The sequence below is a fragment of the Salvelinus fontinalis genome, chromosome 27 (genome assembly GCF_029448725.1).
Source record: "Salvelinus fontinalis isolate EN_2023a chromosome 27, ASM2944872v1, whole genome shotgun sequence".
In the NCBI taxonomy this organism is placed as follows: domain Eukaryota; kingdom Metazoa; phylum Chordata; class Actinopteri; order Salmoniformes; family Salmonidae; genus Salvelinus; species Salvelinus fontinalis.
The window spans coordinates 15,366,640-15,389,024 of NC_074691.1; the positions used below are offsets into that span (position 1 = coordinate 15,366,640).

At 44.3% G+C, this 22,385-nt stretch overlaps 1 protein-coding gene and 1 pseudogene across 1 annotated transcript; both read left to right on the forward strand.

Moving 5' to 3' along the window:
* The first annotated feature begins 1,052 nt into the window (after positions 1 to 1,052).
* On the forward strand, positions 1,053 to 7,745 carry LOC129825644 (putative deoxyribonuclease tatdn3; annotated as a pseudogene).
* Positions 7,746 to 8,797: 1,052 nt separating this feature from the next.
* LOC129825131 (feline leukemia virus subgroup C receptor-related protein 1-like) lies at positions 8,798 to 21,820 on the forward strand. The gene is made up of 10 exons (XM_055884954.1): positions 8,798 to 9,721; positions 9,899 to 10,043; positions 10,434 to 10,574; positions 11,136 to 11,203; positions 13,148 to 13,251; positions 13,995 to 14,105; positions 17,502 to 17,607; positions 17,959 to 18,070; positions 18,296 to 18,363; positions 18,890 to 21,820. The coding sequence occupies exons 1-10, from the start codon at positions 9,059 to 9,061 to the stop codon at positions 18,974 to 18,976; spliced, it is 1,605 nt and encodes a 534-aa protein (XP_055740929.1). The 5' UTR covers positions 8,798 to 9,058; the 3' UTR covers positions 18,977 to 21,820.
* Positions 21,821 to 22,385: the final 565 nt, after the last annotated feature.

The following is a 22,385-nucleotide window of genomic DNA, read 5'->3' on the forward strand; positions in this document are numbered from 1 at the left end:
GGTGTTCTTCGGCTTGCAAGCCTCCCCCTTTTTCCTCCAAACAAAACAATGGTCATTATGGCCAAACAGTTCTATTTTTGTTTCATCAGACCAGAGGACATTTCTCCAAAAAGTACAATCTTTGTCCCCATGTGCAATTGCAAACCGTAGTCTGACTTTTTTACGGCAGTTTTGGAGCAGTGGCTTCTTCCTTGTTGAGCGGCCTTTCAGGTTATGTCGATATAGGACTCGTTTTACTGTGGATATAGATACTTTGTACCTGTTTCCTCCAGCATCTTCACAAGGTGTTTTACTGTTGTTCTGGGATTGATTTGCACTTTTCACACCAAAGTACTAGTAAATCTCTAGGAGATAGAACACTTCTCCTTCCTGAGCAGTATGACGGTGCTGTGGTCCCATGGTGTTTATACTTGTGTACTATTGTTTGTACAGATGAGTGTGGTACCTTCAGGCATTTGGAAATTGCTACCAATAATGAACCAGACTTGTGGAGGTCTACAAAAAAGAATTATGAGGTCTTGGCTGATTTCTTTTGATTTTCCCATGATGTCAAGCAAAGAGGCACTGAGTTTGAAGGTAGGCCTTGAAATACATCCACAGGTACACCTCCAATTGACTCAAATGATGTCAATTAGCCTATCAGAAGCTTCTAAAGCCATGACATCATTTTCTGGAATTTTCCAAGCTTTGTAAAGGCAAAGTCAACTTAGTGTATGTACACTTCTGACCCACTGGAATTGTGACACTGTGAATTATAAGTGAAATAATCTGTCTGTAAACAATTGTTGGAAAAATTACTTTTTTCATGCACAAAGTAGATGTCCTACCGACTTGCCAAAACTATAGTTTGTTAACAAGAAATTTGTGGAGTGGTTGAAAATTAGTTTTAATGACTCCAACCTGAGTGTATGTAAACTTCCAACTTCAACTGTAGCTGTTGACTTCATCACAGACCTTCCTGAATCCTCTGGTAACACCACCATCCTTGCCATAGTAGTTTTTCAAAAATGTGTCTGGTTCCTCTTCCTCATTTGCAATGGAATTGGCGGAGTATGTTCCAGCAGATGTTCTGTCTGTACGGGTTTCCGGAGGACATCGTCTCTGACCGCAGGCCCCAGTTTGTCTCCCTGGTGTGGCGAGCCTTCTGTGACCGACTGGAGGTCTCCTTCAGCCTCTCCTCCGGGTACCACCCCTAGACCAACGGGCAGACGGAACGCCTGAACCAATAAATAGGGAAGTACCTCCGCCAACAATGTTCTGCCTCTCCACACGACTGGAGTTGGTATATGGCCTGGGCCGAATACGCTCAGAACTCACTCATGCACTCATCCCTCCGCCTTACTCCGTTTCAGTGTGTCCTTGGTTACCAACCCCCCATGTTTCCCTGGGAGGTGGAGCCTGGTACTGTCCAAGCTGTCGACGACTGGTTTCAGCGTAGTGAGTGTGTATGGGAGACCGCTCACCGGAATCTGCAGGAAGCCTCTAATACACAGAAATGCTTTGCCGACATACGCCGCCGACCTATGCCACTCTTTCACCCTGGGCGTGTATGGCTCTTTACCATAGACATCCGGCTCCGCCTCCCCTGCATAAAGTTATGTCCTCGCTTCATTGGTCCCTTCAAGATAACCCATCGCATCAACCTTGTCACGTACCGCCTCCAGTTACCCCGTCAGTATAAAATCTCCTTGTCCTTCCATGTGTCTCGTTTAAAACCGGTCACCTACGGTCCTCTTCATCCTCTAGTCTCTACCTGCACTGTACCCCCCCCCCCCCCCCCCCCCCGTTGGATGTCAGAGGGGAACCTGCCTACGCCATTCATGCCATCGTTGATTCCAAATGCCTGAGAGGTCCCCTCCACTACCTAGTGGACTGGGAAGGTTATGGGCCTGAAGGCCGGTCTTGGGTCCCCGACCAGGACATCCTCGACCCAGAGATGATTCAGGCATTTCACCATAACCGTCTGGATCATCCCGCTCCCCGACCTCGGGGTTGACCCCCGAACAGACCCACTGGACATTAGCCTCGACGCAAGTGATGTAGAGATGGTTGTTCTTCTGGAAGGTTCGCCCATTACCACAGAGGAACTCTGAAGCTCTGTCAGAGTGACCATCAGGTTCTTGGTCACCTCCCTGACCAAGGCCCTTCTCCCCCGATTGCTCAGTTTGGCCTGGCGGCCAGCTCTAGGAAGAGTCTTGGTGGTTCCAAACTTCTTCCATTTAAGAATGGAGGAGGTCACTTTGTTCTTGGGGACCTTCAATGCTGCAGAAATGTTTTGGTACCCTTCCCCAGATCTTTGCCTCAACTCGAATTCCTTCGACCTCATGGCTTGGTTTTTGCTCCGACATGCACTGTCAACTGTGAGACCTTACATAGACAGGTGTGTGGCTTTCCAAATAATTTCCAACCAATTGAATTTACCACAGGTGGACTCCAATCAAGTTGTAGAAACATCTCAAGGATGATCAATGGAAACAGGATGCACCTGAGCTCAATTTTGAGTCTGAATACTTATTTGCATAAGGTATTTCTGTTTTGATTTGTAATACATTTGCAAAAATGTCTAAACCTGTTTTCGCTTTGTCATTATGGGGTATTGTGTGTAGATTGATGAGGACATGTTTTTTATTTAATCCATTTTAGAATAAGGCTGTAATGTAACAAAATATGGGAAAAGTCAATGGGTCTGAATACTTTCCGAATGTACTGTACTGTAGGCCTACTCATAGAATTCCATGGAAAAGGCACTTATCAGATCACCAGTCCAATGCAGCAGGTCTGTCTGGCCCTGCACCATGCTGAAATGTACATGTCATATTCTGATGTAAAAACTGTAAGATGATGTGACTTCTGTAAAGCCAACGGATTACACTTATTAAGCCTGTGCTCCCGCTTGCTAAGCTGCATGTGAACTCTGACAGAACAACTTCTTAAGTCACTAACAATTCACCCTGCCTGCTGATACCCAATTATCTATCCTTTGCATGAGCTTTGGAAGGAATGCATGTCTGTCATAAACCATTCTTTCACAGTGTTAATTTGGTGGAGCCCAGAGAGGCAAGTATTTGGACAAAGTCAACAATGTCTCAATAACAACGCAGAGTAAGCTGGTGGGGACAGGGCGCTCTAGCTGGACATTCCCGGCATGTGTTTTTGTGTGGGACTGACTGACTGTTGGCACGGGCTGGGAAACCTTTGGCTAACCACCCACTGTTCAACTGGTTTACAATAAGCGGGGTCCTACTTTGCACTGCCCAGTGCCCATTTCAGATTTGTGCTGAGGTTATGTTTTTCCAATAGACTGAATCATTGACAGTTCGGATATTTTTCTGTCGACCCTCATCTGTTAAACTGTCTCTTTTTATTATTTTGATTACAGATTGGTCTTGACTTCACACCTTGGTATGCCCCCACTTTTCAGGACAGATAAGAACAGTTGACTGTTTTCAACAAGCAATTACAAATGTACAAGGAGCTGGATTTGCCAGTGTCAGTTCATCGTGGATAGTGCCTTGATCCATATTGCTATGTGTACTAGACACACCATTACATGAATGTTATCAGACTGTGGGCAAGTGCAATGAGCAGTGTCCTTGGCAGGGATAAGAACAGGCTTTGCATGGAATGTCTCACTGTAACTGGATATTACGGAGCGTTATTATTTGTCACCAGTATATTTCTACTGACCGTTTATTGTTGTGTAACCAAAGTTGAGGGCATTTCCTCTGTGACGCAGGAACATCCATTCCCAATCAGCTGCAAAGGTCACCATAGCTACTCTGAAAGAACAGTGTGGGTGTATTAAAATCAAGATTGCATAAGAGGACTGCCTCACTGCTGAAGTGATGAATGTGTTTTTAGAAGGACTTAACATGTGCTATTTTGGCTATCCTATTAGGTACCACTCTGGCTTTGATGCGCAACTTTGCAGGGAAACCATCAGTGGCCACGGAAGAAGTGCAGGCAGGGTACTTCTTCTCCTTCTCTCCAGCTGTCTCTGCAGGAATGAACAGGTGAGCGATAGTTGTTCATTAACCTGCAGTAATCCAGTGATCTCTCAGTACTGTATGTCCTCATTGTTATAGATATCCCTTACCTTTTCTAACCCCTTGATCTTTGAATATGCATGCAAAGCTCTTGTTTCAAGTTTTAAAGATTGGTTAAAGGCTGCTTTCACTTTGCCAAATGCTGTGTGCGTTTTCTGCAAAACATAAAACTCTGAAACGGCCGTATGGTGTGATACAACCAGACATGATTTTTGATAGTTCCTGTTGAGTCCCCTCATAATGACTGTGTTGTTACTGTGCTGTAACAGAGAGCCAAACTGATTCCATTGGAACACATCTGTCTGGAGACAGACTCTTTTGTCTTGGGAAAAACATGAAAACATAAAACACATAAAAACATGTGGGTTATCATCATTTGGAATGCAACAATATGGAAAGCAGCAACCTGGTTGTTTTGAATCGTTAAACGTATTATATATCTCCCCTCTCCAGTAAAGGAATGAACCTAAGAACACACTGCTTGTCTGTGAGTACATTGCTCAAGTCAAAGGAATCACACCTCAAATGGTTATTCATGCCACCACAGAGAATGCCCTCCGATTGGTAACAGACCCAATAACATTATATAGCATCCCCTCCTCATGAAGAAAATCACATGAGCTAATTATAATACACAAAGTAAGCAAAACAATTAAATCCTTCCAATATTGCCTAAATCTATCAATAAGACACAGTACTAATGGGATAGACCTATATAAGCAATAGGCCTATAACAATTGAGATGTACAAACTATGCCATGAGGGAACAATGAGCGGATTAGAGGCAAGCCGTAATTTCAAGGAGCAAGTTAAGACGGACGTAGTCAATATAACTATTTGTTCAGGACTTTTGAAATGTACCGCGACAGAATTCAGAACATGGCCCGCTCTTACAGTTTTATCCCTGTGCACCAAGTCAGAACAGAAGAATAAATAACGGGGGCAAATGAGCAGACAACGAAAGCTTTTACAATATTAGATGATGACATTTCTCTAAAATAGGCTATAGGCTACATGTGCACCACTAATTCAGAACAGTAGGCAAAGTTCTGAGGGGGAGAGGGACCAAATTATTAGGGTGAGACACATGGGCTACTAACAGCTTACTACACAACATACACTTAGTATTAATTTCTTAGCTACAGTATACATAGTTCCCTGGTGTATTAAATCATGTATGTAGCAGCATACAATACATTTTTGGATTGTGCTATGCTCACTTGAACAGGAAGGTGGCACGGCGGTCCTTCTTGTGGGCAAATGTTGTCATCAAAGTCTAGCATTCTCTGGATTCATAGTGACATCTGGGAAATATGGAAAAAAACAAAGTAAAATCTTGATGTCAGTGATCTTCAGGCTGGAGCTCTAGAAAGAGGCGTGATTTCCCGACTTGGAATTCTGAGTTGGATGACCATTCAAAACCCTATTTTCCCAGTCGGAGCTCGTTTTTTTCTAAGTTCCCAGTTGTTTTGAACTCACTGAAGTCTGAGATTTCCCAATTCCGAGTTTCCAGTTGTTTTGAAAGTGGCAGAAGTCATGCTGGATTGACAGAATAGCCAATGTATTCAGCCTTTTCTGGCCCATGGTGTTGTGTGTGAATGTTTATCCTCTTAAGCGATAGATGTTTTAAATCCTTAAATCCAGACTTGGACCACACACACTCTCCACCGAATAGCAGGCAGAGGACGCAAAATAGTGATTGCTTTGCAACGCTTGCAGTTAGCCACTGATTCCTTCCAAACCACTCATTGTTGAAGTTGCGATTTCTGACTTGCTGTGTAATGTTTATGTTCAATGGCCGATGAGCACCGATACGTTTTATCTATAATTTCTCTTCAAATATAAAGGTTTGAAAATTATTTTCCAGTAGATTGTTTTCATGATGATGACTGCTTGTCAAGCTTGCTAGCTAAGATTTTGAAAGTATGATGTTGGCATGATCAGTCCAATCAACGCTATGGTAGATATAACGTGATTTGACACCATTTTCTCTGTTGGCCAATGATCTTGAGCCTTCTTGGATGGGAACTTTGAATGTAAATCTATGGCAGCACCTAAGGGGGCTTGAATTGCCTAGCTCGCCCTGTAGATTCTGTGGTGACGTAGTGTCCCCATGAGTGATAGAACACTCAACCAATCACTGCGCAATTAGAGAAGATTACAAACGCACATGCGTTGTATTTTCTGATGGCTGCCCCTCAACCACAGAAAGCACTGAGCTAGGCTGAAACACCTGCATTTTGGACCTGCCTTATTCAAGAAAGCAAAAAAGAGACCACGTTTGTATGCAGCTTTATTAACTCAATATACAGTGCGTTCTGAAAGTATTCATACCCCTTGTCTTTTTCCAAATGTTGTTACATTACAGCCTTATTCTGAAATGGATTACATTTTTTTTGGTTAATCAATCTACACACAATACCCCATAATTACAAAGCAAAAACCGTAAAAAAAAATATGTATAAAAACAGAAATACCTTATTTACATAATTATTCAGACCCTTTGCTATGAGACTCGAAATTGAGCTCAGATGCATCCTGTTTCCATTGATCATCCTTGAGATGTTTTTACAACTTGATTGGCGTCTACCTTGGGTAAATTCAATTGATTGAACATGATTTGGAAAGGCACACACCTGTCTATGTAAGGTCCCACAGTTGACAGTGCATGTCAGAGCAAAAACCATGCCATGAGGTTGAAGGAATTGTCCGTAGAGCTCCGAGACAGGAGTGTCGAGGCAAAGATCTGGGGAATGGTACCAAATAATTTCTGCTGCATTGAAGGTTCCAAAGAACACAGAGGCCTCCATCCTTCTTAAATGGAAGAAGAGATGACCAAGAACCTGGTGTTCAGTCTGACAGAGCTTCAGAGTTCCTCTGTGGAAATGGGAGAACCTTCCAGAAGGACAACCATCTCTGCAGCACTCCACCAATCAAGCCTTTATGGTAGTGGCAGACGGAAGCCACTCCCCAGTAAAAGGCACATGGCAGCCCGCTTGGAGTTTGCCAAAAGGCACCTAAAGAACTCTCAGACAATGATAAACAAGATTCTCTGGTCTGACGAAACCAAGATTGAAAGCTTTGGCCTGAATGCCAAGCGTCGCGTCTGGAGGAAACCTGGCACCATCCCTATGGTGAAGCATGGTGGTGGCAGCATCATGTTGTGGGGATGTTTTTAACGGCAGGGACTGGGAGACTAGTCAGGATCGAAGGAAAGATGAATGTAGCAAAGTACAGAGAGATCCTTGATGAAACCTGCTCCAGAGCACCAGGACCTCAGACTGGGGCAAAGGTTCACCTTCCAGCATGACAACGACCCTAAGCACACAGCCAAGACAGCGCAGGAGTGGCTTCGGGACAAGCCTCTGAATGTCCTTGAGTGGCCCAGCCAGAGCCCGGACTTGAACCTGATCAAACATCTCTGGAGAGACTTGAAAATAGCTGTGCAGCGACGTTCCCCAATCAACCTGACAAAGCTTGAGAGGATCTGCAGAAAATAATGGTAGAAACTCCCCAAATACAGGTGTGCCAAACTTGTAAGGTCAAACCCAAGAAGATTTGAGGCTGTAATCACTGCTTCAACAAAGTACTGCGCAAAGGGTCAGAATAATTATGTGAATGTGATATTTCATTTTTTATTTTTAACACATTTCCACAAATTACTTTGTCATTAAGGGGTATTGTGTGCAGATTGATGAGAAAAAAAACGATTGAAACCCTTTTAGAATAAGGCTGCAAAGTAACAAAATGTGGAAAGAGTCAAGGGGTCTGAATACTTTCCCAATGCACTGTATTTTGTTTTTACATTGTTAGCAAACTGATATGTGACACAAATGAATGCCAAAATAACATGCAAAACAAGCCAAATATATATATATATATTTTTTTTTAGCTACACAGGTGGGGCTGAAACAGCTTGGGTTCTGTCCCACCTGACCTGAATGATGGGTCGCCACTGCGCTATAGCAAATAGCTGCCAAATGATGTGGTGTATAATGAGGTGTTGTAATGAGCGCTTTTTGGGTGCCTTCTAGCCCCGCTGCGGCTTCCATGGATTTGGAAACCTGAGAATTTCGCGCAACAAAGCTAACTGTGACATCATACAGATCCGATTAAATTACTAAATTATTAGAATTCATAATGATATGGTGGAAGTGAGTTACGTGTGCCAGTGGTTCTTGAAAAGTAACCTTTTGAAAATGGGTAAATCTGAGGATGAGTTGAAGACCCACGTTTTCAAATGCATCAATACACCCTGGCCTAATAAAAGTGTAACATCCCATCTATAAATCTATTGTAGCTATTAAGGCCTACAATTAACTGAGCAATTATATTTTTAGGCCTATGTCATTGAAGTGGATGATTTCATTACACATTGTCTAAACATTGGTTTTCTAGTGCGAGTGTCCAATAGGCTAGACAGGCCTACTGGATTTAACTAAGATTAGGATTAGGGAGAGATAATTGAGGAGACCATGTGTCACTAACGAACGATACCACCTTTGAACCTCAATACTATTTAGGAAATGATGCAGTTTATTTGAATAACAGCAAATTACTATCACAATATTTTTTCTTCATCTACTATGCATAGCGGCCGGTGCGCACTTGTTTCGTTCACATATTTGGGACTGGTTGGGGATCATAACCGTACTGTAGAGTTAGTGCTACTATAACACAGTCCCTTCGGAGAGCCCTCCAAATCCTGCATTTTGATTGGTCGGAGTCATCATCGGAAGGCCTCCATGTGTGAGTTGTGTGATGTAAATGCACCCTGCCCCCATCCCATGCGCATCCACTAAAGCGCCACCGACATAGGCTACCATGCGAAAGAAGGCGCTTTATATGAGAGCGAATAATACAGATAGCCAACAACATTTTAAAAGGTATTTTTCTAAACGGTATGAATAGTTGTTGTATTACCTACTAACTGAATGTTGGCTCTGCCCTATTTTGTGTAAACGTACTTCCTGACTATAAGGTATAGAGATAGGCAACGTCCGCCCAGCATCATGGTGGCTGGCGAGTTAGTACAGGAGCATTTGCGGCTTGACAACGCATCTGAAATAAACATCAAGACGCCGGTTCATAACAGAGCAGTCCCAACCGGGGATCAGTACTCCGACCTAACGAATGGAGCGGCACATCTGACAGAACTGGACTCGAAGGCGTTGGAACAGGAGATACCGCCAGATGAGAAACAGGCTATGCTTCCTGGAGATGAAAAATGTATCGAAACTAAGCTCTTTTGGAGAAGATTCGCCGTTTTAGCTGTGTTCAGCCTTTACTCCCTCGTCAACGCATTTCAATGGATCCAGTACAGCATCATCACCAACATTTTCGCCCACTTCTACAATGTATCCAGCGACAAGATCGATTGGCTGTCAATTGTATACATGGTTGCGTATGTGCCTTTGATCTTCCCCGCAACATGGTTACTGGATAAAAAAGGACTGAAATTGACAGCCCTTATGGGCGCGGGTTTCAACTGCGTCGGTGCGTGGGTGAAATGCGCCAGCGTCCGGCCCGATCTTTTCGGTGTAACAGTGATTGCACAGGTAATATGTTCCGTAGCCCAAGTCTTCATCCTCGGGCTGCCCTCTAGGATTGCATCAGTGTGGTTTGGCCCGAAGGAGGTGTCTACCGCATGTGCAACAGCCGTGCTAGGTAACCAGGTGTGTAGGCCTATTGAGTCATGTGATTGGGGGCTCCTAATGAATCCCTTAGCCTAATGACATTGTAAACGTTACAGGCTAATGCTGTGTTCATGTTTGACTGCTGTATAATAATGACATTTCTGTATTTTGATGGAGTATGTGTGACATTGATGAATTTGTCTGATCCCTCTTTAGCTGGGCACTGCTATTGGCTTCCTGCTTCCCCCTGTCCTGGTCCCCAACACTGTGGAAGACATAGAGCTGATGGGACACAACATCAGCATTATGTTTTATGGGACGGCTGTAGTCTCCACTGCTCTGTTTATCTTGACTGTAATTGGTAATTAAGTTGAGACAAGCCTTGTCGTGCCATCTGGAATGGTACTCTGCAGAAATGCACCCGGTGGATAGCACATCATAGTCACTGTAGCAACAAACTCCATAGGTCCAGACGACTGCACTTATATTTTCCACAGGTTACGGATACCATACAAACATACCAACCATTCGAACATACCACTGTAAACCAGGTTTGCATAGGAGCCGTTGCAGTCACATGCTACTGAGTGCTTTTGAAGCAAGAAACAGAGAAACACTTGTCCATTATGTTGTAAAGCTGTAAATACAGTGTTAGTGTTGACTATGACACTTCTCTCCTAGACATAAAATACAGACCCCCACTACTTTCCAGCCAAATGTGTTGATGTTGTCTGTGTCTCTTTTCTCATAGTCATGGAAGACAGACCCCCACTACCTCCCAGCCAAGCTCAGGCTGTCCTGCCTGACTGTGCTCCTGAAGACTACTCCTACAGACAGTCCATCATCAACCTGTTCAAGAACAAACCTTTCATCCTACTGCTCATCAGTTATGGTGAGACACCTGACTTATAATCTTCCCTTATCTTACACCTTATCTTGTAACTACACTATAACTATGGTATTACTGCTGAATTACGCAGTAACCTAAAGCTTCTTAAAAGTTATGGTGAGACACCTGACTACTTGCCAGTAGCCTGGACTCAGGTCTATGCTTTAGCTAACTCATCTGTTGTGTTTGTTGTCATTACAAAGTTTATTACATGACAATGAAAGTTTGAGGTGTTGACCAAAGCACACACAGATCTGGGGCCAGGCCAATTATCCTGTGTGCTGTCCTTCAAAGTCTCTTGTTATAGCATTCTGTTCATTCCACTGATTGTTTCCTGGGGATAGTTGTTCATTATGAGATCCTTCTGTCTTTAACCCCATACACCCCAAGGCAGACTGACTGCCCAGTCAGTGCTCAGTCCGGTTATTAGCTAATCCTTTCTTGAATTTGAGTTTCTTTTGTTGGTGTTCAGTTAAACTTCATGGTTTTGTGTGTACTATACAGATTATTGAAGTTTATCATTATGTCGGTATAAAACAGTAAAATAAATACATTTTCTTTTAGGTATCATGACTGGTTCTTTCTACTCTGTGTCAACACTTCTCAATCAGATGATTATGGCATTTTACGAGGTAAGTGGAGTACAAAATGTGTGTTCCAATTACTGAAAATCAAGATTATTTGATGGGTTGATTTACTACATGCATAGCTAGATCAAACACAAGCTCTGGAACGGCACAAAAGTAAAACACTTGAAGGAAAAGGGAGTGAAATGAGAGCTCAAACCATGACAGGGCACGAATCCATTGTCTCCTGTTTGTAGTTCATAACCACTTTTCACGCATGCCTGCTACCCTTGGAAGAGAGAGACAGTCAGGGTTGGTTGAAAGACTGAAAGACAAGCAACATTCCGTGAACTCTAGTAGCAGCCTCCTCTCACTGTAAAATGTCAAATGATGGAAACATCACTTTCCCACCAGACCTTCCATAAATCCCTGAACTGTACCCCCTAAACCGACAGACCATGTGACCAGCTTTAAGGTTATACATGCATCCAGCTTGGCTGTCGAAACGTTGGTTATTAAAGTATTGCATCTGAGCTCCTAGAGCGTGCGGCTCTCCTTTTCTTTCTAAAGTATACATGCATCCAGGCCATATTTTGTCTGGTGTCCTCTTGAGCCTCAAATTTTCGCTTATGGCCTAAACTCACCAAAGGCGAGCATGCGAGGGGTGTATGTGATTTATTTTTGAATGCATTGTTTTGAATTATAATGACCTAACTGAAGCCGGGCGGGTGGGTTGTCTGCTTTGACGCCTCGCTCAGTGAGAAAGTGTCTCTATTTTTGCGTTTTATCGCAGGCGCTGTAGTCACACAAAAAAACAATACAAATGTTGTCATTATTAAAGTTTTTTTAGAGCTCATTTGAACTGGAAGAGGTAGCTATGGGTTGAGGCTTTTCCGTACATGCTAAATTAGACCAATTCATCCATGTATGGAAACCAAAACTTCCCCATCAACAAAGATGATTGGAGTTATGGAGTTATGGACTATCCTGCTAGCGTATAGTCACTGTTCTGCCTGTCCTGTCCTTTCCATTCGCCTATCTCTGCTTGCTCTGCCTGCCCGCTTCTGGTGAGTTTTTCCGCTTTAGCCATGTTACTCCAAGAGCCACCCATCAAACATATAGATAATGTTATGAACAGGAACACTGTCTCATTCAGAACGTGTAAAACTGCAATCTTTAATCAAAGTTACTAGATTTAGCATCGAAATCACAGCACATCTTGGGTAATTTCCTTAGCAACGTTCTGACGTTGCCATTTTTCACCTTGGTTGCTTTTGTTGCACACTGGCACACAGAACAGAGAACTATTTGTCCGTTCAGTGTTCACCCTTGCATAAGGTCAAGCAACACGTTATCCGTCCTTCACTGATCCAGATGAACTCTGAAATAAGGAAATATATTTCAACCATGTGCATTGGTTTTCGCAGTTAATAGAAGTCGCTTTGGCAGATGGATTTAGCCTACAAGGCCATCATTGCTTTGTTTTTCCTGCTAGCCAAACTAAAGAAAGCACAACATTTTCTAGCTAATACAGCTCACAAAACATTCAAGGTGCCGACAGCTACATAAAGCGCTGGTTTGGCATCTGAGAAAAATGTATTTAGCACGTTTCAACAACTTCTAATCTTTTATTATTTTTGGATTCCTCTCGTCCGATAAATATGTTGCTTTCTGTAAGTATGAACAGCGTAACGTGTGACATGTCAACCTCATAATGTTGCTGGGAGGAATTACCCAAAATGCGCTATGATTTCGAAATTGTACCTTTGATTCATAATATTGAACGTGTTTAACTTTTACAAGTCTTGAACCACAGTGTTCATATTCAAAAAGCTATCTATGTAATGATGTTGAAACCTTGCAGTTTTGTTTCCTGGGTCACGGAATGGCTTTTCTGATGGGTGGTGGCCCTTTTTTGGTGGGTGGCCCTTCATGCGAATATGATAGTGTGACACATGTCCCTGGAAAAGCCTGCTGTACCTTCCACTAACATCAACCTCTTCACCCCAGAACCAGGAGCTGAATGCAGGCAGGATTGGCCTGACACTGGTGGTGGCTGGAATGGTGGGCTCCATCATCTGTGGACTGTGGCTGGACCACACCAAAACCTACAAGTAGGTACCATCCCCAAGCCCAACTGCCAGTGACATAAATCACTACATTCTTCGGTGACAAAGTTATTAAACTATGTTGCACATGATGCAATTGTGAGTCGCAGAAGGCAGTTACAGTATGTCTATCCAAAGCGTTACGGTTATTTCTGGAGACTTTGTGCGCTAAGGTGGCTTTTTTTCTGGACATACAGTACTCTGTGGTTACTAGAAAGGGAAGTGTTGTAAAGACAAACTGAAGTGTATGAGTTTTAACTCATCCTTTAGATAAGCAGCCTGCTGTACATTCCAAAAATGATGTCCTGCCAGTTCAGATCCAATTAACACAGGTTTGAAGTAACATGCTCTTAATGCAAGTCATTTTGACTAATCAGATTTAGGGAGATTTCTCACATGACTAAGCATTCTCATTTGCTCTGAAAGTCACCCTCTGCTTAACTTATTATCCTCTGGAGAACTGTGATGTGTTCTGATATGCTATTCATACAGGTGCTGGGTTGGGTATGAAACCAATGGTTAGAATCAGGGACATTTTCAGCAAGCTATGAAGTAATTCATAATAAAGTTAACTTATATAGGCTATGTACAGTAAGTCCCTGCGACATAGAGAGAATGATGAAGGTGGGAGTGACGTTGTACATTTTCCCTGCCCATGATACCGACCTATTCCCTCTTCAATAGTGAGCCTCTGTATAGAACATCCACTTTTATTCCCAACGATGTTCTGTCCTGTGCTTGTTCCTCAGAATGACCACTCTGATAGTGTACATCCTGTCTTTCATTGGTATGGTGCTGTTCAGCTTCACTCTGAACCTCAACACTATTTACCTGGTGTTCTTCACTGCTGGGGTGCTGGGGTAAGATAACCCTGCTTTGTATTTTTTATTATTTCACCTTTATTTATACAGGTAAGTCAATTAAGAACACATTCTTATTTACAATGACGACCGGGTGTCACGTTCCTGACCTGTTTTCCTTTGTTTTGTATTCATTTTAGTTGGTCAGGGCGTGAGTTGGGTGGGTTTGTCTATGTTTTGTATTTCTATGTGGGGTTTTGTGTTCGGCCTGGTATGATTCTCAATTAGAGACAGGTGTGTATTGTTTGTCTCTAATTGAGAGTCATACAAAGGCAGCCAGGGTTTCACTGTTGTTTTGTGGGTGTTTGTTCCTGTGTCCTCACAGGACAGTTGAAGGTTAGTCACGTTTGTTGTTTTGTAGTTTGTAGTGTCTTGTTTGCTGTGTGTTCATTAAAAGATGGCTTATTTCCCTCAATCCGCATCTTGGTCCTATCCATGCTCCTCCTCGTTAAAGGGGGAGAACAACATTGACAGCCTTTACAGAAACACCCACCACAACAGGACCAAGCGGATTGAGGAGAGAGAACAAGAACTAAAGCAATGGAGAGAAGAGGAATGGAGTTGGGAGCAAATTTTCAATGGAGAAGGACCCTGGGCTAAGGTTGGTGTGAATCGCCGCTCTCGGGAGGAGAGGAAGGCAGCCACAGCCCAGGAGCGCAGGTATGAGGGTACGCGGCTAGCACGGAAGCCCGAGAGGCTCACCCAAAAATTTCTTGGGGGGGGGCTAAAGGGGAGTGTGGCGAAGCCGGGTTGGATACCTGAGCCAACTCCCCGGGCTTGCCGTGGAGTAAGAGGGCGTCGTACTGGTCAGACACCGTGTTATGCGGTGAAGCGCACGGTGTCCCCAGTACGCGTGCTTAGCCCAGTGCGGGCTATTCCACCTTGCCGCACTGGGAGGGCTAGGTTGGGCATCGAGCCGGATGCCATGAAGCCGGCCCAACGTATCTGGCCTCCAGTACGTCTCCTCGGGCCGGCGTACATGGCACCAGCCTTACAGGTGGTGTCCCCGGTTCGCCTGCATAGCTCAGTGCGGGCTATTCCACCTCGCCGCACTGGCAGGGCTACGGGGTCCATTCAACCTGGTAAGGTTGGGGAGGCTCGGTGCTCAAGAGCACGTGTCCTCCTTCACGGTCCGGTATATCCGGCGCCACCTTCCCACCCCAGCTCAGTACCACCAGTGCCTACACCACGCACCAGGCTTCCAGTGCATCTCCAGAGCCCTGTTCCTCTTCCACGTACTCTCCCTATGGTGCGTGTCTCCAGCCCGGTGCCTCCAGTTCCGGCACCACGCACCAAGCCTCCTGTGCATCTCCAGAGCCCTGGACGCACTGTTCCTTCTCCCCGCACTCGCCCTGAGGTGCGTGCCCTCAGCCCGGTACCTCCAGTTCCGGTACCACGCACCAGGCCTAGAGTGCGCCACGAGAGTCCAGTGTGCCCTGTTCCTGTTCCCCGCACTCGCCCTGAGGTGCGTGCCCTCAGCCCGGTACCTCCAGTTCCGGTACCACGCACCAGGCCTATAGTGCGTCTCAGCCGGCCAGAGTCTGCCGTCTGCCCAGCGGTGCCTGAACGGCCCGTCTGCCCAGCTCCGTCTGAGCCATCTGTCTGCCCAGCGCCGTCTGAGCCATCTGTCTGCCCAGCGCCGTCTGAGCCATCTGTCTGCCCAGCGCCGTCTGAGCCATCTGTCTGCCCAGCGCCGTCTGAGCCATCTGTCTGCCCAGCGCCGTCTGAGCCATCTGTCTGCCCAGCGCCGTCTGAGCCATCTGTCTGCCCAGCGCCATCTGAGTCAGCCGTCTGCCACGAGCCATTAGAGCCGCCCGTCTGTCCCGAGCCAGTAGAGCCGTCCGTCAGTCAGGAGCCGCTAGAGCCGTCCGTCAGTCAGGAGCTGCCAGAGACGCCCGCCAGTCAGGAGCTGCCAGAGACGCCCGCCAGTCAGGAGCTGCCAGAGACGCCCGCCAGTCAGGAGCTGCCAGAGACGCCCGCCAGTCAGGAGCTGCCAGAGACGCCCGCCAGTCAGGAGCTGCCAGAGACGCCCGCCAGTCAGGAGCTGCCAGAGACGCCCGCCAGTCAGGAGCTGCCCGACAGTCCGGAGCTGCCGTACAGTCCGGAGCTGCCCTACAGTCCGGAGCTGCCACTCAGCCCGGACCTGCCGGAGTCCCTCAGCCAGGACCTGCTGGAGTCCCTCAGCCAGGACCTGCTGCCCCTTATCCCGGTGTTGCCCCTTATCCCGGTGTTGCCCCTTGTCCCGGTGCTGCCCCTTGTCCCGGTGCTGCCCCTTGTCCCGGTGCTGCCCCTTGTCCCGGTGCTGCCCCTTGTCCCGGTGCTGCCCCTTGTCCCGGTGCTGCCCCTTGTCCCGGTGCTGCCCCTTGTCCCGGTGCTGCCCCTTGTCCCGGTGCTGCCCCTTGTCCCGGTGCTGCCCCTTGTCCCGGTGCTGCCCCTTGTCCCGGTGCTGCCCCTTATCCCGGTGCTGCCCCTTATCCCGGTGCTGCCCCTTCATTTAGGTGGGGTTAGTGGGAGGGTGGTCATTGGGAGGGGGATAAAGAAGCGGGGATTGATTATGGTGGGGTGGGGACCTCGTCCACCGCCAGAGCCGCCACCGTGGACAGACGCCCACCCAGACCCTCCCCTAGACTTTGTGCTGGTGCGCCCGGAGTTCGCACCTTAAGGGGGGGGTTCTGTCACGTTCCTGACCTGTTTTCCTTTGTTTTGTATTCATTTTAGTTGGTCAGGGCGTGAGTTGGGTGGGTTTGTCTATGTTTTGTATTTCTATGTGGGGTTTTGTGTTCGGCCTGGTATGATTCTCAATTAGAGACAGGTGTGTATTGTTTGTCTCTAATTGAGAGTCATACAAAGGCAGCCAGGGTTTCACTGTTGTTTTGTGGGTGTTTGTTCCTGTGTCCTCACAGGACAGTTGAAGGTTAGTCACGTTTGTTGTTTTGTAGTTTGTAGTGTCTTGTTTGCTGTGTGTTCATTAAAAGATGGCTTATTTCCCTCAATCCGCATCTTGGTCCTATCCATGCTCCTCCTCGTTAAAGGGGGAGAACAACATTGACAGCCTTTACACCGGGTTTGTTCTAAAATTGTAAATAAGTTCTTGAAATGACAATTAAGAAGTGATATAGTTATAATTGCCAATGTTGCACATTGTGTCAACATGAAGATCTAGTGAACAGTATGGCGTTAAAAAACAGGGACCTTCTTTTCTTGTCGTTACTTATTTTGTCATCAGTTCTTCTTGCTCTTGTATGTTTTGAAGGTAAACACTCACACACACAATTCCACTTGATTAGCTATGTAGTGGCCAGAGGCTATGTTCAACCAAAACAACGGCATCGCCATAAAGCAGTCTGTTTTCCCTGAGGGCAGCCATGGTTCACTGATGATTATGTCATTCTGTAGGTTCTTCATGACAGGTTACCTTCCGCTTGGCTTTGAGTTTGGGGTTGAAATTACATATCCTGAATCGGAAGGGACATCCTCTGGTCTCCTTAATGCTTTTGCACAGGTGAGCCCCAAACACGTGCTAACAATCACAAGTCTTTTTCATTGTTTGTGGAACCATGTGTGACTGACTCCAGAGAATTTTTCAGGTAAATACTTTTGTGCATTCTCATACAACACAAAATGTGTCCTCCTCTTAACAGGATATTGTGTAACCTTACCCTAACCACAACCATTTTCAAACAAGTATATATCCACACAGTATATACTTTCTATTCTGATTCTTCATACAGGTTAAGCTTCTTTGCCAAGTGGGAAGGCAATCTGTTTTGTCAGTTAGTATAATGCTTGTATAACCTTGACACAATACAGGTGTCCAATGTTTTTTCACTCTCATATCACCTTCTTCCCTCAGATCTTTGGGATTATTTTTACTTTGATCCAGGGGAAACTGACAACGGACTATAACCCCCTGGTTGGGAACCTGTTCATCTGTGTCTGGATCTTCCTGGGTATCTTTCTCACAGGTTGGTTGGCTCACTGCTCTGATCTGTTCTGCACTCATCTGTTCTGCTCTGTTCTGTGGAGTATGGATGTCTTCCATATGATTCACCTTCTGCTATGAAAACTGAAACAGACTGAGAATACAATATAATACAATACATAACAATACTATGAAGGCTACGCCACAAATGTTTATGTTTATATATTGTTTGAGGCTCTCTTAATCACTTTCTTTTGTTTTGTTTCAGCCTTAATAAAATCAGAACTGAAAAGGAACAATGTCAACATGGGCATTGACAACAAAACTCTTCAAGCAGTAAGTCACGTTCTCTCCTTTTCCCTAAGAGAGATTTTCTCTTATTTTTTCTTTCTACTGAAAGGTCACCCCCTCAATCACTTGTGACCTTTTCCTTGAATGATGTATCACACGCAGAGGTCAGGTCACTAGTCTGCTTGTTCTTTTACATTGACAGCCATTTTGAAGCTGTCTCATATGTCATGAGATTGCCCACATCAAGACCCGGGTAAACATCAAAAGACAGAACAGTCTTTCTGCCGGGCTTGTCTAATGTCAATCTGTATCATGCAGAGAGCAGAGTGAAAGAAAATAAAACCTTTTAATTCATGTATTTTCAATGCATTATTTGAAATAGTCTTCAGGCAGTTGAGATGCCCTATGACGTTAGAATTTGGCTCTGTGATTATGCACCCCACTGTGTTGGTTTAATGAACAGTGATTGGCTTATGCCATTGTTACTAGCCACTTGAGTGATGAGAAGACTCTTCTCATGAAAGGACTATGTAAGACTTTAATTAAATATATCTTCCTCCTCTTGTCTTAGGTCACTACTAAGTGCCTATCAGACAAGCCAACCAATGGCGCCAAGATGGACACATCAGTCAGCTTTTCCCAGGAGACCTCACTGTAACCCAAATAGGTCGCTTAACAATCTACGGAACATTTTGGAGGCCTACAGCGCATTCAACAACGTTTCCTGAGGTTACTTGAAATCTCTCTTTTCTCTGGATTGTATCTTGTAATGTGTTATTATGAGAATGTTTTTACTGTAGTGGTTTTAGCTGAGCCATGATTTGTTTACAGACAGGTAAACTATAAGCACTCAAATACACCTTTCAGACTTCCCATAGTCCCCCTGCTTCTTCTGCTTGATGATCCACTACTGTCTCTACAATCACCATCATCTCTGGTTCATGAAGTGGTGCTTATTTAAACCTATTTAAGGCATAATACAGAACCACACGGGAGCATAGAATGTAGGATCTCTGACCTGCCTTGGCCTGTGAGGATGATCATTGTTACTTCTTGTCTTGAGATTTAAGCCATTCATACAAATATGGACCAAATATGACACACAAGGTGCACAAGGCATATGGCAAATGTGCAATATGCACAGTCTACTTTTCAGTATATTACTAACATGAATGCTTTTGAAAGTGTTAAAACATTGATACGTTTGTTGAATACATGGCACAGATAATTGTTCTGCCGAGATAGGTAGCTAATGGTATAGCAGCGCCACCTAGAGGGATTTCGTGGAAATACTAAGAATGCTGTGTGGATGATGAAGCACAAACAGGAGTCATAATGACTGCAGCATCACAATTCAAACATCGCCAAACCTTCATAGGAGCTTATATAGCTCAGTCTGTGTCTTTAAAGACTAGGGCACAGTAGCCATCTCCCAGAACATTTCTAAACCACTATATTGGCTCTTGTATTTTCTTTGTTTTAACAGGAACAATTCCTCTCATCCAATCAATAATCAGAAGATCCAATCCATAGGCCTTTATTTGTTATCCTGTTTCCTGCAGGATATGTGCTTATAATTATTCATATTTGAGTGTCAGAGCGAATGTTATTATTTAGCTACTTATGACTGTAGAAAACATATTTATTTGGTTGACAGATGTTTTCCTTTCTTTTCTAGCCTTTTACTTAGTTCTGAATAATGAAGAAGTACCATTTCTATATGGACATTCATAACATTTCATTGCTTTTTTCTAATTTTGATAATGAACTTATTACATGTTTTATAGCAATGTAGTTATGTCTAAATTATTTATTTATCTTACTTCAAATTTATTCCATTTACCAAGCTCTTGATATTTCAAAGACCACTGAAATTAATAATTGTATTAAATGTAATCCTTGCATAGACACTCATTCTTATTTGTCCCCAATTAAGAATGAGTACATCCAAACTGAACTAATTATATACAGTATTTACACTGCATCGCCAAAAGTATGTAGACACCTGCTCGTCGAACATCTCATTCCAAAATCATGGGCATTAATATTGAGTTGGTCCCCCCATTGCTGCTATAACATCCTCCACTTTTCTGGGAAGGCTTTTCACTAGATGTTGGAACATTGCTGCCGGGACTTGCTTCCATTCAGCCACAAGGGCATTAGTAAGTTCGCCCAATGATGTTGGGCCTGGCTCACAGTCGACATTCCAATTAATCCCAAAGGTGTCCGATGCGGTTGAGGTCAGGGCTCTGTGCAGGCCAGTAAAGTTCTTTGATACCAATCTCAACAAACCATTTCTGTATGGACCTCACTTTGTGCACGGGGGCATTGTCATCCTGAAACAGAAAAGGGCCTTCCCCAAACTGTTGCCCCAAAGTTGGAAGTACAGAATCGTCTAGAATGTCATTGTATGCTGTAGCGTTAAGATTTCCGTTCACTGGAACTAAGGGGCCTAGTCCCAACCATAAAATGCAGCCCCAGACCATTATTTCTCCTCCACCAAGTGGAAACCCATTTCATGAAGCTCCCGACAGACAGTTCTTGTGCTGACGTTGCTTCCAGAGGTAGTTTGGAACGCTGTAGTAAGTGTTGAGACCGAGGACAGATGATTTTTACGCGCAACGCACTTCAGCACTCGGCGGTCCCATTCTGTGAGCTTCTGTGGCCTACCAATTATGCGGCTAAGCTGTTGTTGCTCCTAGACGTTTCCACTTCACAATAACAGCACTTACAGTTGCCCGGGGAAGCTCTAGCAGGGCAGAAATGTGGACGAACTGACTTGTTGGAAAGGTGGAATCCTATGATAGTGCCACGTTGAAAGTCACTGAGCTCTTCAGTAAGGCCATTCTACTGCCAATGTTTGTCTATGGAGATTGCATGGCTGTGTACTCGATTTTATACACCTTTTCAGCAACGGGTGTCGCTGAAATAGCCAAATCCACTACTTTGAAGCTGGGTCAACATACTTTTGGTTATGTAGTGTATGTGCAATACACCATATGGTAGACTGGCGGTTAGAGCGTTGGGTCAGTAACCGAAAGGTTGCTGGTTCGAATACCCAAGCCGACAAGGTAGAACATACATCAATGTGCCCTTGAGCAATGCACGTAACCCGACTCCAGGGGTGCTGTGCTACTATGGCTATAAAACCACACATTTTACTGCACCTATCTGGTGTATGTGACAATTAACCATCTATTATTATATGGCTTTGACACGCCACTATCTAAAGTCTCTGACAGCCTGATTTATAATTTAGCAATGTAATCCACAGTATAGTCAGTGCCAACACTGTTACACTGCAGCTGCTATATAATGTGTATGATGTTGCACAATCCCTTCAAAGTGCCCCAGAGTGTACTGTAAAACTAAGGTGTTTGTATTGTTTGTGTTTTTTGTCCTTTGAATTTTGTCCGTGGAAAGGGGCCACATGGATACTTGCTTATCTGTAGATAATGTTAATTGAAAGTGAAAACAATACAATAAAAGGATTTTCCGCTCAGTATTGTCAGTGGTTGTTATTATTTTGCATATTTTTTATAACTTGGAGTCAATGAGGTGGTTACAGAAGAGTTGTAGTAATGACTTAGACATTGTAACAACGGTTTCTTCATGTAGTGATCAATATGCAAATCCATTTTAAAAGCATACTGTGTTCTAATAACTTGATGGTTCAACAAATTATGTTTTTTTTGTGACAGTATCATAAGTGATTGAAATGCAAGCTCTAGGTTTTCCCAATACTGGAAAACGTGTAGAGAAAGTTAGAAAACCCAATTAGAATTGGCTGACATTGTCCAGAATATGTGCATATTTGACCAACTAGCCTGTTACTGGAGTGCATATTTTCACATTTCTAAACAAGTAGGCCTAACCTTGATATCCCGCTGGGGTATTCTGATACATAAATAAAATGTCCTCCTATCACTTCACAATACTTATTGGTTATATGCATTAACAATCAAGCCTTTGATCATCTTGGACAATATGTAAGTATGTCCATAAGTTTACTTTCTGAATAGCCACTGACCATTTCACGTCCGACACCAACGGGTTACCTTGAATCA